Genomic DNA, 18,458 nt, shown 5'->3' on the forward strand with positions numbered 1-18,458 from the left:
AAGAAGAATATGACTAGCGCTAACCCTAAAGAGGAAATGAAAAACTCTCTGTAGTTGCTAGCTCCACTTGCCGCTAGTCAACACATAAGCAGGCTAAACTGTTATGACAACCATGGAGACACAATCTATAACATCGCACTTCTTGAAGAAGCCACTTTATGAATATGGATTAACATCCATGCACAAAGGATAAAAATCTCTTTCTATCTATGTTTCTGTCTACATTTCACTCTCTTTTCTCTTCTCTCTCTTTCTTTTCTCTCCTCAAAAGTCTCTCTCCTCCCAGCTGTTCAAATATTGCCCTTCTATTTATATTCCGGTTGGGAAAATATTTACCCTAGGCTGTTGGAGCACTGGGATATGAATGGGCATCATTTCAGCTTGTCAAATTAGCCACCGCGCGCTGCCTGCTAATGTCTCAGTAATTGGAGCGCTGGCAGGAGAGGCTGTGTGCTGCTGGGTTGTCATGTGTGTCACACGCCGTCACGTCGCTGGGATGCCTACCAAGCACGTGAGGATGGCAGATACTGGTGTGTTGAACCTATGCTGGTGTGCTGTGAGAGGGGGTTCTCTGCTGTTTTCCCTACATGTGTTGTAGTGTTGAATGTGCAAGTAATTAGCAATAACTTGGTAAATGATCAACTGCTGTGAATTAGTGTGTGTATGTGTGTTATTGTTAAAGTCCCTCTGGGATCTTGTGCAGTCATATTACTTTTTCCGGTACCACTTTACAATAAGACTCCATTATAAATGGTTTATAAACAGGTTATAAATAGGTTATTAATGAGGTTGTAAACCCTTTGTAAGTCATTAATAAGCCCTTATAAATGAGTTATAATCACAATTTTTATACATCGATGCGGGCTCACTATTTCGGAAGATCCCCATCTTGGCAACCCACTGTCTATCCCTTAACTGGCTCCTCTACTAGCCCAATTGCACATTCCCTACCATTCTTGGTATTAGCCCTCAGGAGGGGGGGTGGGGGGTGACAACGTGTGCCCCCCCCCCCCCCCCCCCCCCCAACATTTTTGTTTTTTTTTAGTAACATGGGATGCACACTATGGTCTTATCTGGGTTTCCAGAGCTGAAGTAGAACAACATGTTATTTGCTATGTTGTGTCTGGATGCTACTGGATGTCCTAAAATTTCCCTCTGGATTAATAAAGTATCCATCCATCCAAGATCAAGTTACTGCTTACTACTCATTTCAGAACAAATCACCCTTTATTAATAATTTACTAACCTTTATAACGGGCAAAACGGAGTCTTATTGTAAAGTGTGAAACACATGATCATCTAGAAATCAGTTACTTACCTTTATAACTGGCAAAACGGAGCCTTATTGTAAAGTGTGAAACAAATGACCCTTTATTAATCATTTACTAAACTTTATAACTGGCAAAACGGAGTCTTATTGTAAAGTGTGAAACAAATCACACTTTATTAATCATTTACTAACCTTTATAACTGGCAAAACGGAGTCTTATTGTAAAGTGTGAAACACATCATCATCTGGTAATCAGTTACTTACCTTTGTAACTGGCAAAACGGAGCCTTATTGTAAAGTGTGAAACAAATCACCCTTTATTAATCATTTACTAACCTTTATAACTGGCAAAACGGAGCCTTATTGTAAAATGTGAAACAAATCACCCTTTATTTATCATTTACTAACCTTTATAACTGGCAAAACGGAGCCTTATTGTAAAGTGTGATACAAATCACCCTTTATATATCATTTACTAACCTTTATAACTGGCAAAACAGAGTCTTATTGTAAAGTGTGAAACACATCATCATCTAGTAATCAGTTACTAACCTTTATAACTGGCCAAACGGAGACTTATTGTAAAGTGTGAAACACATCACCATTTACTAATGTGTAAGTAAGCTTTATAACTTCCCTAATAACACATTCACAAAATGAACAGTAAGACAACAACAAAGATATTATGAAATCACATTTATTTACACCATTCATTTAAACTGTCTTAACTAAAACTGCGTAGCCCTACTCTATGGTAATTAACAAAAAACAAAATGTCCTTGGGCTCTTAAAAAATAAATAAACAATCTGTATGACAGAGGGGAAGGGCATACACATGGAGTTTGAAAGAGTGTGTGTGTCAGACATAAATAAACTCATTCACACTGGAAAGGCTTTTCTCATATCTTTCAGCAGGCGTCCTAGTGGCCCATCAGGGTGACCAGAGCCAAGCCATGATGACCATTCAAGGACCTTGAGGTGTTCCTCCAACAAACTCTCTGTGCGATTTCCCCTAAGTCTACGCACTTGCCCTTTGATGGTCACCCAAGCTCTTTCCACATGTTGGGTATGACTGCCAGACTGGGGATTCACAAACCACCTGCTGTGGTTTACAGTGTAGTGTTTGTACCCCAGGTTTCCTAGCACGTTTTTGTATGCCCTCCACTCATCACTAATAATTCTACTTCCTGACTTCACATGCTGTCTTATCACAGGGACAAGGTGGCGTCTTGACCTTTTTTCAACTAGTTTCAACACTAGTCTCCGCCTTTTGTCTCTAACTCCCACCATTCCAAAAACCCATTTCTTCCTTCTCCAGGTTCTGCCAAATCGTCCCCGTGCATACTAAAAAAAAAAAAAAAAATCACAACATAATTTTAATCAAAAAAATGTACACAAATTACACCAAGTATCTTTGTACAAAATGCCATACTAGTTATCAGGGGCATTGTATAACATCCTTTATTGATGATTATACAAAAATTTTCCATATTGATAACTCCAGCAATACAAATGTTTGATTATCTTGTACAACAGAGCCCAGTGTATAATACAGACAAGATTTTTAAAATATATAAATTATTAAATAGTTCCCATTAAACAGATTTTCATTTAACTGCCGAACATGAATCGCCAAGAAGCTCCCAGACACAAATACTCAATACAAATAGTTTACTTATATTACATTGAAGAAGGTCACAAATAAAAACCTTATTTCTAACTTGTATGTGTTTGTGTGTGTGTGTGCATGTCCATGTGCAGGCTTGGGTGATAAATGTGCATCTGACAGATAGTTGGTTATTTGGTTAGCACAAAATAGTGGTGTCTTTAAGGAGCTCACATTTTAATCAAACTGGAAAGATACAAACCTTTCGCTGATGGCGGAAGCAGCTCTCATCTATCACAACAAATTCTTTGTGACCACCAAGACACTGTCTGCTCTTCCTTCTGTGTCTGTCCATTGCGCAAATACAGACCCCTCGTATGCGTCTTGCCATATTAGTCAGGGTTCTGGAGCTGCCAGCAATACCATCATCGACCATGTCAATCTGCCTGAGCCTGAGCCCTTGTGAGAATCTGTGGTAGGGAGGAATAATATTTAAAACATTGATAAGATTTCTGTAGCCATATGTGTACTGTAACAGGGTATATACAGCAAGCCTTAAGCTACATTTAATACCTTTTTAATACCTTTTTTACTACTTTCTGATTTTTTAAAAACCATCGCAACACTGAGATGCAAGTGTTAATCAGCGACCTCCCTAATGTTTACAGCAAGTTATTTTTGTTGATACAAAATCACAGCACAGCACCTGTAAATGAATTTCATCCAACTGAAAAGCGATGATTTTGATCTTTCAAAAAAGGAGCCAGCTCTGATCGTTCTGGAGACTTTCCCATGACCTGCTCTTTGACAGTACCTGAGAACATACCACATTTCTTTTTAAATATACAATTCATATATAATTATACATACTGTATGTGTGTGTGTGTGTGTGTGTGTATATTATTGTAGTGATATATTGTACACACGTCACAATGCATTACTTTTAATGAAATGACTTAGACGTGCCTTTCAATGTATTAATCTATACAGTAGTAGAAAGAATAATAATAATTAGATGAAAGAAGAATGATCACGTTGATGATAATCATAGTGTCATGTTGTTCCATTCACTGACATTGTTACGCCATATCACATACCAGATGTATTGGTCTGTCTTCATCACAGATACCATTCTCATCTTGTGGTGGCAGAGAGTGCATCTGAGCTTTTTCTTCAGAAGATGTTTCTTCTGCATCCACTTTATCAATTTCAGTGTCCTGCGTTTTGTTTGTTTTCCCTCAATCCGGGCCAACAACTTCTTTTTCAGAGACATTTTACTGAGGGAGTAGACACCGACAATTAACAAGATCTCTGACATACCTTTATGATAACACATTTTTACTTTTGGTATAATTTACATGGACAAACAAAACTCAGACTAGATGAAGTAGATATTGCAAGACAGTTCAACAGAATCCAGAGAAACGTGTGACAAAATTATTTAAACATTATATCATTTTTGTCATTTTATTCTAACATTAAGAAAAAAAATAATCATTTCCATCACAACACAAAAAGGTTTTTTTATATAACAAAATTATTAACATAGCCTACCTTGTGTTTTTTTATAATATTTTTTTAATGATTACTAGCTAGCTGGAGGAATTGAATGAGTAGCCTAGTTAGCATTTCGATAGGGATACATTTAACACCTACCATTTGTTTCTATTGATATGAGCCCACTATACCAGGGGTATCCAATTAAAATTCTAAGGGGTCCAGTTTAAAAAAATGTCCTCAAGCTTGGGTCCGGAGGTCTATCAAACATTTTTTTTATGACCGTTGATTTCACTGATATAGGACTGCATGTGTTTTATGTACCAACAGTCAAGGTGTGCATTATGATTCAGGGGCATATTTAGCCAATATAAGTACTTTAGGCGCTAATAGTATCAGTGTCTGTTTGGTCAACAACTTACTATCAGATCAAATGAAGGTCTACATTTCAATAATATTTCAACAGTGTGTATTGTCGTTTTCCATATTAACATTAAACATAGTGACCAGCATATTCCCTAGCAAAGTTTCAGCTACAGCACTCATGCACTCGTTTGCTCGTTGTTGGGCAGTGACGCTTTTTAGAGCATGCCATCTTTCTCTTCAACCGCGTACTGCAATGAATCTTGCTTTACTTTCCCTCTCAACTCACACGCAGGCTTTTCTTCAGTCAATTTGTCTGCAGCTCGTGCGACCAGTCCCACAGCTCGCAGCTTTAACAGCGAGCCCGTGCTGCGTAGTGTAGGCTATCATCTGATTGGCTACTGGCATTATAAAGTTTAAACAAAAACATAGCCTGCCATAAAGTTATGGTTAATTTAATGTATTTAAAGGGTTTATAAAAGTCACGCAAACATCAGTTGCTAAAACCGCTTGGTCAAAATTATTATATATAGGCCTATATATATATATTATTATAATTTTGTATTTATTTTTTGCAATTGTGTCTCGGTCCTGTCCGCCTATTTCCGACCCCCGCACTATACAAAGATTAAAGATTAAAAGACGTATCAATAAATAGCCTCAGCCGCTGTCAAATTAAACAATGCATTTGAAGCCTGGAAAGTTCCTAGCGAAATTCACATCTAATCACAGTACCCTACGCATACAGAACCTCGTGGTCAGGTGAAAAATATAACGTTTTGCCCATTGACAAAACTGCATCACCACCAACACAATACATACTATCATATAAAATACATGTCATATGTTATAGACATTCTTGCATTTACCAATTTGAAAGTTTATAAAGTGAACCTACCGCAGAGAGGCAAACTTCTTCTGTCTGGTGTGTGGGATGGGTGAGCCCCTCTTGTGGCGCGCAGATGCGATGGACTCGATGAGCGGGAGATTTTTTTTTTTTTTTTAACCCCTGATCTGAAGCAATGCTTACCCTCTGGGGCAGCGTTACAAACTTAAGACTGCTGCTATGGAAACAATACACGAGCGCTATCAAGACATCCCAAAATGTTCTTTGGGTTGAGGGGCAGTTCTAAGTGTGCCCCTAGAATTCAGCAGACAGACAATGAGAATAAAATGAATCCCTTAAAAATATGTTTGTGTTGGGGCAATCGATTTATGGTCGTTTTACATTAGGCAAAAAAACGAACCAAAAAAGATTTGGGCGCCAGAGCGAGGTAAAGTAAAATATCCAACCACAGACAATTATATAGAAACATCCAATCACAGACAGTTGCAGCTGCCTGTACCAGTCCCATCCACCTGTATATATAGAGCACACGTCCCCAAGAACCGTCTTTCCCCTTATGTGAGAATGGAGCCCAACGCGAAAGAGTCATGTTCCGCTGGAACTTCAGCTAGTTCCCGTCCCAAGAGGACACAAAAACGTAAGGTGCCGGATAAACGACATAGTAAGTTTTCATTGTTATTTTACTATCTAGCCAGTTTATTAAGCTACTCGGTAGCTAGCTACCTAGCTAGCAATCTACCTACCTAGATAGCTACCTAACATTACCAGCCCGCCACATAACGGTAGTTTATCAATTATGAGGTTGCTAACCAGGGTTGGAAATTAACAGAGTGGTCAAATTTGAACATTTACTAGACATTTGCAGGTGGACATAAAAGTTAATTTTAAACCAAGTTGCTATCCAGCTAAAACAAGCTATTAGTAGGGAGTTGTCTGCATTGGAGTTATTTCGGTGGCCACCTAAAGATACATTTCAGTTATAGATTATATCCTTGGCTGTAGCTGACTAGGGGGGTTCTTATATTAAGTACATAACGTGATCCACTGCAAATATTTTTAATTGCCAAGTACTTTAAGACAAATAAATAACTGAACGATATATTAAGTGCCACGCAGTGGAAAACAATAACGGGTAATGGTCGTTGAGGGTTTACATATTGTAAGTGGCTAGTGAGCCCAGTCCTGTACCACGCACGCAGCACGCTCTCACGTGCACACCGACTGACAGGCTCTGTGTGCCTGTCATTCGGGGTGCACGTGAGAGCGTGCTGCGTGAGCGTGGTACAGGACTGGGCCAGTAAAGAGACAGACGGGCACAGTAATATTTTTTTTTGATGGATTTGTAAAGGATTCTGACTTAAATCATAAAATCCCCAGTGATTCCCATATATACAATACAGTATTGAGCTTTATTGTTATTCTAACTATTTCTTTTTTAGGCTCTCCCTCTGACCTAGCCCCAACGGCAACAGTCCTTCTTCAAAAGGACAAGTTAGAGATTCGTCATTTGAAAGACAAACTCGAATGGCAAACAAAAAGGATAGAGGACCTGGAGAAAGAGAGGGACTTTCTCCGGGGACAACTGGCTTCCGTCAGAGGTACATAGCTAGATTTAAATCAGCAAAGAATTTAGTTTTATGGGCATTGTCTTTATACCATGTGCTGGGGGAATATATGTATAAAAAAATATTTTAGCCTTCATTTTTAGTACATTAGCCACTGCCATGATTGATGGGCTGTATTTGCCCATATAAATATCACATTGATATTTAATTTTTTTAGTGAAGGAAGAACCAGTTGGGGATATAGGTGTGGTCGATGAAATCGAATCACAATCCACATCATCCTCATCCTCATCATCCTCATCCTCCTCATCCTCCTCATCCTCCTCTTCGCCTAAGAAGCGCAAGAAGAAGAAGAAGCACCTCAAGAAGCACCTCAAGGGAGCCAAAAAGAATAAGGAGCTGAAGAAGTTTCGGCAGCGTGGTAAGTTTTAGCTGATTGTTAAAGGAAAGTGTACAGTTGCATCTCAAAAAATTGTAATTTAATCAAAAAAGTTAAAAGATAAGAGCATAGGCTTGAAACATGGGCATAGGCTTGAAACATGCCATTTTATGTGTAATGATTCTAAGGTGTCTCTTAATGATTTAAATTAGATTTTTTTTATTTTTTTACTTTCCCACAATATTCATTTTTTGTAGATGCATCTGTATGAACTGGTAGATAATGTAAATATCACACAACATGCTGCATTCTCTGGTTTAGATTTACAGTTTGATTTTGGTGTAGAATGGTAGATGGATATGCTAGTGCTTTGGAATATAATTTGATTTGTGGGCACACTAAAGAATACTAGCTGCCTCAGAAATACTAAATATGGGTTTTTGGATATAGATTTTTGGATAGCCAATGCAGCTGGTAAATGTTAAATATTGTAGAACAGATGTATACATTTGTGTGAATTGTTCGACAGCAACCAAGTCCATAGTGTTGAAGTACAATTGTCTGGTATGGTATTCTTTGCAGCGGTATGTTTTTGAGATGTGTGTAATTTTTTTTTTATTTCCTCTCCAGTTCAAACACCAGACGAAATCGTACGGCGGTACAAATCAATCCTGAAAACGTTGCGCAAGACCAAGACCATGACCAGGGCCTTTAGAAAACATAGAATTGACCGCAATACTGTTGTTTCTACATCGGCAATAGGTGAGCTGGCCTTAGCAGCTCCTGATTTATATCAGGAGCTGGTGTCCAACAGGCCAGGAGGTGGAGAAACGGTGTTGGCCTTTGCCAAAAGGTGCGATGCGGCCATTCAGCTGGATGAAGCTGCCAAACTTAAAATAGAGGGGATGAAAGCTGGGGGGACACTGCTCCCCATTAGGAGAGGCAAGCCTGTGCCAAACAAAATTTAATTGTTTAATTTGAATTCTTACATTAGTTTGATTTGTTCGATTTTATAATGTAGAGTTCACACACACACACACACACACACACACACACACACACACACACACACACACACTCACACTCTCACACTCCCTTCAACTCAGATAAATAGTTTTTATTTTTTTTAAGAGCCGAAGGAATTTTTTTTTTATGTGAATTGCCAGACAGTTTACATTTCAATATTGTTCTTGTGCAAATAAATATGTTTTCCTAATTTCTCTTGTCATACTGTTCATTTTGTGCAAGTTTTAAGCTTACTTAGTCATTAGTAGATGGTGATGTGTTTCACACTTAACAATAAGGTTACCTTTTTCCAGTTATAAAGGTAAGCAACTGATTACTATATGGTGATGTGTTTCACACTTTACAATAAGACTCTGTTTTGCCAGTTATAAAGGTTAGTAAATTATATATAAAGGGTGATTTGTATCACACTTTACAATAAGGCTCCGTTTTGCCAGTTATAAAGGTTAGTAAATGATAAATAAAGGGTGATTTGTTTCACACTTTACAATAAGGCTCCGTTTTGCCAGTTATAAAGGTTAGTAAATGATTAATAAAGGGTGATTTGTTTCACACTTTACAATAAGGCTCCGTTTTGCCAGTTACAAAGGTAAGTAACTGATTACCAGATGATGATGTGTTTCACACTTTACAATAAGACTCCGTTTTGCCAGTTATAAAGGTTAGTAAATGATTAATAAAGTGTGATTTGTTTCACACTTTACAATAAGACTCCGTTTTGCCAGTTATAAAGTTTAGTAAATGATTAATAAAGGGTCATTTGTTTCACACTTTACAATAAGGCTCCGTTTTGCCAGTTATAAAGGTAAGTAACTGATTTCTAGATGATCATGTGTTTCACACTTTACAATAAGACTCCGTTTTGCCCGTTATAAAGGTTAGTAAATTATTAATAAAGGGTGATTTGTTCTGAAATGAGTAGTAAGCAGTAACTTGATCTTGGATGGATGGATACTTTATTAATCCAGAGGGAAATTTTAGGACATCCAGTAGCATCCAGACACAACATAGCAAATAACATGTTGTTCTACTTCAGCTCTGGAAACCCAGATAAGACCATAGTGTGCATCCCATGTTACTAAAAAAAAACAAAAATGTTGGTGGGGGGGGGGGGGGGGGGGGGGGCACACGTTGTCACCCCCCACCCCCCCTCCTGAGGGCTAATACCAAGAATGGTAGGGAATGTGCAATTGGGCTAGTAGAGGAGCCAGTTAAGGGATAGACAGTGGGTTGCCAAGATGGGGATCTTCCGAAATAGTGAGCCTGCATCGATGTATAAAAATTGTGATTATAACTCATTTATAAGGGCTTATTAATGACTTACAAAGGGTTTACAACCTCATTAATAACCTATTTATAACCTATTTATAAACCATTTATAATGGAGTCTTATTGTAAAGTGGTACCCTTTTTCCAATTTGTGAGGAAATGTTATGTAGCGGAACTAAATCAAATGGACTAAAATTAACAGGTTGCCAACATCGGGGTGCGCACTCAGAGAATTGCGAAAACAAATAGGCCTAAGCTGATTTTTTTCCTCTTGTTTAATTGCGGTTTATCTCCCTCTGGAACGAAATACTGTTCATTAAGTTCGTATAACTGGACACCTTGGACGTAGTCCCAGTAGAAACGTTAAATCGCCGTTCCATATCAATGCTCTTAAATGGTTACCATTGACAACCAACGTAACGTTTATTTTTTGACAGCTAGGATAATTTGAACCAAGATGGTGGCGTGTTGGGACAAGTTAGTGGGCAATGTTTTATGTCAATTAAGCTATCTACACGACTTTTTATATGTCTAAATTGACTCGGTTATCGATGTCACAGAAAACATGTCAAATCAAAATCCTCATTTAGACCATTGTGATGTGTATTCAAAGTGTATTGCCAGTAGGCCTCTATTTTTAGATACTCACCCATTCTTTTAACTTTTTATATGCAGACGCATCTTTAAGTTTGCATATGTTCTTATATTCTTCTGAATGTAGCTTTACACCTCAGTTTAAGACTTAAATTAACTAAAATATGGGCCCTAACCAACAACAAGAATGTGGGCTGTTATATGAGTGAGAATATTTAACCAGTGTTTTAATTACAGTTTCATAAATGAATAAGTTACTTTAGCAGGAGTTTCAATCAGGAGAAAAGAGTGTTTTATAATACCTCTGTTACTGAGCTATAACTACCTAAGCCTTCCTTGGGCGTGAGATAATGCGTCAGTTAATATGTGACTGAATAACTTTGATACACAATGTCCTTCAGTAGCCAACATAATAGTGCACATCAATGGGAACAAGAGCAACAGTTACACCAGCGAAGCACAAGCTCACAAAACAAGTAAACAGAAGCTTACTAGTAGTATACAAATCATTTAAATTGGAGGTTCACTGCTGTGGTGCGTCTGTAGACAACTTCATGGCCGCAGCAACTACATGGCCGCTGCAATTGGCATTAATATATAACAGTTTTGTCATTTTGTCTGTGTTGAAAGGTTGTTCCTTTAGTGGTTAGGTTCGGTGGCGAGGGAGACACAGACAGAAAGACAGCTGAAAAAGAGAGACAATACTGAAAGAAAGAGGCAGACAGAGAGGGAGAGAGAGAGGGAGAGAGAGAGAATGAAGGAAAAGCAAGCCAGCATGTATTGATCTTCTGCTGGGAGAGATTGATAGAGCAATAATCAGCGGAGGGGAAGGAGTGCCGAGAGCTGAGAGGAGGGGAGAGAACAGGAGGACAGGGGGAATGAGGATTGAGGACACGAAAGGTGGGAGAGGTGCTGTGGAGAGGAGGCTTTTCTGGAGGATAGGCTAAATAAAACCAGTGCATAAGAGTCTGGGGCAATCACCTGATGGCAAGTGCATTAGAGAGAAATAAATGTGAAAGAAGAAGGAAGAGAGAAAGAGAGAGGGAGAGAGAGAGAGCGAGAGAGAGCGAGAGAGAGAGGGAGCATAAACGGAACGTGAGTGATGGATAATGTGCTGTTAAGCCAGAAAAGGCGAGCTGGGTGCACAAGGCGCAGTCAGGAGGACAGGTGATCCATAATCATACAGGTTCAGATGGAGGAGGAGGGCTGCACAAACGCCAGGGATGATGAGCTCATCAAAATAAAAATGAGAGAAGAGAGAGAGAGAAGGGGAACGAGTGAAACTAGAGAGAGAGAGAGAGAGAGAGAGAGTAAGAAAGAAGATAGCAAGATGGAGGGCAGTTGTGAGAGAGGAAGAGTGGAGGCGAGAGAGAATGAGAGGCAGAGAGAGAAATGGAGAGGGGATGGATTAGCAAGGGCAGTGGTGTGGCGCGGTGCGGCACGGGGAAGGGGGAGAGGGTGTGTGTGTGTCGGGCAGTGTGATGTATACCCCCTACAGGAGCGCATGAAAGATCCAATATCACCTCAGTGAAGGATGGGACTGATAGATGTGTTACTAGCATGAAGAGGAGGAGAGGAGAAGGCAAGAGAGAGAGGGACAATGAATGAGAGTGCGGGGGGGAGGGGGGGTGGATGGAGGTAGATGGTAGCACTTTCACTCAGCTCTCGCTAAGCCCCCCCTCTCCACACATCTTCATTGCCACTGATTGAATCATCTCGCCAGCAGACTCTAAGGCCGATGGATTACAGTGCCTCGCTCAGACACCAAAGGTGACCTCTGGCTGCCTAATGGGGCCATACATATTCTTTAATGAAGTCACTGGAAATGTTCCATCTCTGTCTGTAGACCTCCCTCCCTCCCTCCCTCCCTCTCACTCTCTCTGTCTGTCTATCTCTCTCTCATAAACACACACACACATACAGGCATGCATGTGCACACAGTGATATTAATAGTAATCATTTATTTTGATGTTTTTTATATTCTACTCTATTTCGCCAACTCACCATGGTTTTCTATCAGTCACACCCTATGGCTAGGAGAGTGAGCAAACATGTAATCATGTAATCATCAAGCAAACATCTTTATCTGTGTGTGTGTTACTTATAGCTATTGTATATATACTGTATGTGTGTGTGCGTGTGTGTGTGTGTGTGCCTGTGTGTGTGTGTGCGTGTGTCTATAGCTGTGTGTAGAACAGACAGGATCATTACTGTGAGGGGGGTCCTCATGTGACACATGATGCATGGGGGGTGGAGGTGGTTCTCACTGATGTGTGTCTGCTATGTATGTGTGTGTGTGTGTGTGTGTGTGTGTGTGTGTGTGTGTGTGAGTGAGTGTGTGTGTGATGTATGGGCCCGTGGAGCAGCAGGAGGCCCTACCCATCACTCCTGTGGCACTCTAATGGAGGACGCTGCTGCTGACAGGCCCTGATGGATGCCCTGGCCCCCGCTATCTTTAAACCCAAGAACTAATGCCTGACCTCCTTTACCACCACACCCAGCCACTATCTCCAGAGAGAGGGAGAGAGAGAGCGAGAGAGAGGGAGAGAGAGAGAGAGAGAGAGAGAGAGAGAGAGAGAGAAAGAGAGAAAGAGAGAGACAAGAAATAAACAGATCAAAAATTAAATAGAGGAGAGATGGACAGAATGAAAGGCACAGAAAACCAGACGGAGTCATGGAAACGGAGTTAAAGAAAGAGAGATATTGGAGCGAGGCTATGTTGGCAACTCATTTAAATGCTGCTGCTGCTGCTCTGTGTGTATGTGTGTGTGTGTGTGGGAGAGCGAGAGCATATGTGTTGTGTTCAGCATTAAATGCATTAAGTGCCTGCATATGCCCATGCACATCAAGTGTGTCGAAAGCTTTCATGGATCGCCTGAGTTTCCCTCTCAGCCCCTATTCCCCTGTCTCTCATAAGCAGCTAACGTCACCAGGCGCCCCTTTTTCCTGTTTGACCAGAATACCCTAGCGCTCTCTCTCTCACACAGACACAGACACACAGACACACAGACACACAGACACACAGACACACAGACACAGACACAGACACAGACACAGACACAGACACAGACACAGACACACACACACACACACACACACACACACACACACATAGACACAGACACACACACACACACACACACACACACACACACACACATACATAAACACACACACAAACACATGCCTGCACACACACCTGCACAGAGATTGAACCCCACATATGTTTCACATTGGCGTGGCCACAGAACACGGTTGCCTTCAGTCTCCATTAGGCGGCATGTAAATGAAATGCTCAGAGACATTAAGGTAATGTTACAGGCCAATAAAGTATTTAAAGACCCCTGGGGGTGCCTGTGCAAGGGGCGGACAAGGGAGGGAGGGGTGGAGGGAGGGGTGGAGGGGTGTGTGGATGGGAGACCGTGGATAAGGTGGGGAGAATGTCAGGGGGTTGGGGGATGGAGGAAAGATGGTAATAGAACACAATCATGCCCCTCATGACTCTTTCCGGGTCATTGCTTACCCAGCTCACCCCACAAAAACGTGAGCACAATTAATATCTTTGCAGCAAGGGTTTGGATGCACTATACAGCAAACTACAGATGAACAGACATTGTTGCTCATGTATTATTGATGTGGCTTTAGGGCTGGTCAGGGCATCGTCTTGTTCTATTGATTTTTCATGAGATGTTATTGCATAGGAGCTACCACTGCTAATATTCCACAATAAATAATTGAAAAGTGGGGTTTGTTTGGCGTCAATAAAAGCAGTGATGGTCCGTTTAGGAAACAATACATGACAATTAACCAGGGCAAGAGCGCACACCGACCTGGAGCAGTCCCCTGTGTGCTAATAAAGGGATGTCTATTCCCTCAAGCGAGTGTAATCTGGTTCTGGGTGGTTTTATAATTTGGTGAGAGAGTGATAACACGTGTAACCCCCCCCCCCCCCCCCCCCCCCCCCCCGGACTCTCATTCATTTCCTCTGGATCTAAACTGAGGTAGCCGCAGGATATGAAGCATCAGAAACATATCTACTGCCCAGACAGATCGACAGATACAAGGGGGGAAGTTCCTTTATTAATGCTACAACCAGGACAAGAAAAGAGAAAGAAAAGAAAGAACGACGATGAGCACAGGGAGAAAGGGAAAGATAAATAAAGGTATTGTGTTTTTGTTTTTTTTTACACATTTTCACTTATCACTTCCTCTATGTCTATATACATCTATATGGTTTTATATTTAACTAGATAGATATAGCTCTACTTAAACATACAGATTGTATGTTTGTTGGTGTGTGTAAGAGACACAGAGGGACAAAGAGAGATGCAAAGAGATGCAGGACAGAGGCTTGGTGGGACAGAGAGGTGGAGGACAGGCAGAGAGGCAGAGACGCCGCTGATAACCGTGCAGAAACAGATAACGCAGAGAGGAAGTTAGTTAGCATTCAGCGGGGGCTGCGGCGTAGGCTATCATTACCATACATCAGGACAATAAATGAGCCTTTCAGCGGCCCTTAATAAGAGTTTGATAAATCATCAGGTGAGAATTAACTAGACGTCAAAACAATGTGCGCGGCCTGATGGATGGGCAGGGAGAGGGGCGATGGCACAGATTAGTCTGTCCAAGCAGAGGGGGTGGGGTGGAGTACAGGTGGGTGTGTGTGGGGGGGGGGGGGGGGGGGGGGACGACACACTGACAAGGTCATGAGACTAGTGAGAGCCTTGAAGGTGAGGGATCTGAGGAACAGGGATGCACACGGGTGGTGGGGCCTGAATGCAAAGCAGTATGGGAAAAAACCTCTCTGAACTGGCAGGATTGGAATATGGAGAGAATGGGCCAAGTGAAGAGGAGGAGGAGGAGGAAGAATAATCCAGGTGGTGGAAGACTAAGAAATAGAGAGAATGAGAAAGACAGACAGAGTACGCCAGGGCACCTTTAACCTACTTAAATCAGGGTGAAGCGCAATTACAGTGGAGGGTAAAAATAACGTATCGTGCTGTCTGCATTTTAGAAGTTTGTATTGTAGTAGCTGTACCACAATAGTTAAAGAGTTCGTCTGTGATTCATTTTTTATTAGGGATATGGCATACTGGAGAAAAAGTGAAGAGGAGATGACAGCTGGTGACATGAAGGGTGAGAACGAGGCAGTAAAAAAGAGCACGAAAGAGAGACAGAGAGAGAGAGGGAGAATGAAAGAGAGAGAGAGAGAGTGGCTGAAAAAGAGCAAGAGATGGAGTGGGGGAGAGAAATGAGAGCAGATAAGAGAAAGTGAGTGAAAAATGGCACGAGGGGTGAATGAGCGATAGTTGGTCGAGAGTGAGAAACAGACATAGGGCAAGCAGACTGACTGCGGATTGGAGATACACAGAGATTCAGACAGAAAGAGGGAGAGATGAGGGAAAGGAAAACAGAGATGGAATGAAAGAGAGAGAGAGAGAGAGAGAGCGAGAGAAAGAGAAAGAGAGAGAGGGAGACACGTGCAGCCCAGGGGGTTCGTGATTGTGAGCCCGGACCAGTGGTGCAGCATTCGCAGCAGCCATTAGGGGCCCCCGTGTCACAACCGCTGCAGCGTCCCCTCAGTCTCCCCCGCGGCAACTGCGGGGAGCTTTAATTGCGAGGCGCTGACCTTTCCGGAGTCGCCGTGACAACACTGTCGGCGGTGGCGCGAGGTGACGGCTGTCCGATTAGTCCTGACAGGAGCGGAGCAGGGCGCAGCCGAGTCGCCGCTAATTGGGATTCATCCCGGCCGCTGGTTGGCTGGCTGACGCCATGGCCTGGGTACTGCCAGGCTCCAGGGAAGCCAACGTCAGCTTTAGTCAGCAGTCAGCTCACTCTGAGCAGTCTGAGTGTGTGTCTGTGTGTGTCTGTGTGTCTGTGTGTAGGATGATGATGTCTTTTATGTGTGTATGCTTGTGTATTTATTACACAGGATGTGTGTGTTTTTAGGTGTGTGTGTTTGTGTGGGATTATTTTTGAGTCTGTGTATGAACCTGCCACTGCTCATAGCGGAAGGCTAAACAGACAGGGCAGCTGAATTGAACAGCACGTGACACTGTGTCTACAATACAGCATTCACTATGGAAGATAATGATGTTGTGCACACACACACAAACACACACCTGCACACACACACACATGCGCACAAGCAGAGAGAGGGTTGACATCTCTCTCTGAGAAGGAGTATGCCTGCATGTTTGTATGTGTGATTGTCTCTGTCTCTGTCTTTGCGTATATTTGTGTGTGTGTGTGTGTGTGTGTGTGTGTGTGTGTGTGTGTGTGTGTGTGTGTGTCTGTGTCTCTGTCTTTGCGTATATTTGTGTGTGTGTGTGTGTGTGTGTGTGTGTGTGTGTATGTGTGTGTGTCTGTGTCTCTGTCTTTGCGTATATTTGTGTGTGTGTGTGTGTGTGTGTGTGTGTGTGTGTGTGTGTGTGTGTGCGTGTATGTGTGTATGATGGACACTACAGTGGCGCTTGTGGCTGACAGGCCTAGCCCTGTGTTGTCAGGCAAGGAGCGAAGCGCTGCTCGGGGGGGCCCTGCTCCCGGCGTGCCTGCCCCGCCCTCCCCTCGTGTGCTGTTCTCTGATGAGCCATGATAGGCCCCACCCAGCAGGCCCTGTCTCCATCAGTCAGCACATCCCCAGGCCTCCGCCCGGGCCCTGCTTTACAAAACACATGGATTCTCAACACCGTGCTCTTTGGTCTCTTTCATTTCTCCCCCCTCCCCTCCCCTCCACTCCGCTACGCTCTGCTTCCACCGCTCTTTTTTTTTTCTCTTTCTCTTCTTTTTTTTCTTTTTTCTTTTTATAGGACAGGAAATATATCGTCGGGGCCCGGAACCTGCTGAATCCAGCTGGCTGGTCGTTAGGTACGAAACTACGGCAATAAAAAAGCAAAACGTACTGAGTATGCTAAACATGTCATTGCGCCCCAATCAAAAGTCCTTCAAGGTAACCTAACATTGAGAGAAAGAACTGGAGGAAGATTGCATCCCTTATGCCCCCCACCCCACCCCACCCCCGCCCCCCTTTCCACCTCCATGCAGCGTGATCTAAAGAACACGAATGATGAGGAGCAAGCTAATGGGGCCCATCTGTCCCAGTAATGAACAGACTCATCCCAATGGCTGTTTTTTAATTAAAGGTACTGCATTAACTCGCTACTGCCTTGCTTATCAGCAGTCACAGTCATTATGCAAATATAATAAAAGATCATCAAGGCGGCTTTGAGAATTTATTAGCCACGCGCTGCCAAGGTTTCCCCCGCGTAATGGTTTTCGGCAGCAGATAGCACACTGGTAGATACTCATTTCCTCCTCAAAATCAGTCCCACAAGACCCCCCCACCAATTGCCCCTCCGTTTTGGGGAGGCGCGTCCAACATACACGGGTGTTAATGAGAAAGAGTGCTGGAATATTAAGAGTCATAAATCTTGGGGAGTGCTCCATTCATTTGAAGAGGAGCTAGGCAGATTTGGCAGCTAATGGAAGAGGTGGTTGTGGGTGGGGTGGGGTGGGGTGCGGTGGGCATCCATGTCAAAGTCAAAAGCCAAAGTGCTTTCCAGAACATGACATGACAAGACAACAGTGACGGTTTTGGCAGTGTTTGCAAACTGTACTATAGATTATGCATCAATCATTTTACAATCATGTAGAGGTTGACAATACGTCACTACTGTTATCAATGTAATGCATCACAAGACAGAAACAACTCATGTATATGTCAATTAGTACAAACTGAATTGTTATACATTAACATAACTTACGGCATTGGTGTGCAGTGTGCTTACATCTGATAAGGGTTGTGTCACGCATAAAGAAAGATACCATCATTATCACATCTTTATAAGGTTTACAGTTTGCTATAAAGATACAGAGACAAATAAAAAATATGGGATTGTCACCTCTACTTTTAGGTTTAGAAGGCAATGAGTATATTAGGTGTGTAACTGCCTTAAACGCCAGGTCTGGATGTTGGTTGGTCCATCCTTTTATCCCAAAGAGACATAGACCTGGGGGATGTGATAGGCCAAGGGGGGCAATTT

At 42.2% G+C, this 18,458-nt stretch overlaps 1 protein-coding gene across 1 annotated transcript in view; it reads left to right on the forward strand.

Moving 5' to 3' along the window:
• LOC308376323 (uncharacterized protein) overlaps window positions 1–8,495 on the forward strand; it is a gene marked incomplete at both ends in the record, with an annotated part of 41,185 nt that extends 32,690 nt beyond the window's left edge. Inside the window, 2 exons of the mRNA XM_080852618.1 lie at window positions 7,366–7,569; window positions 8,158–8,495. Of these exons, the coding sequence (XP_080708744.1) occupies window positions 7,366–7,569; window positions 8,158–8,495 (542 nt within the window). The remainder of the gene's footprint in view (window positions 1–7,365; window positions 7,570–8,157) is intronic.
• Between the last annotated feature and the right edge of the window lie 9,963 nt (window positions 8,496–18,458).

This window comes from Sprattus sprattus, assembly GCF_963457725.1.
Source record: "Sprattus sprattus genome assembly, chromosome: 15".
Lineage (NCBI taxonomy): Eukaryota > Metazoa > Chordata > Actinopteri > Clupeiformes > Clupeidae > Sprattus > Sprattus sprattus.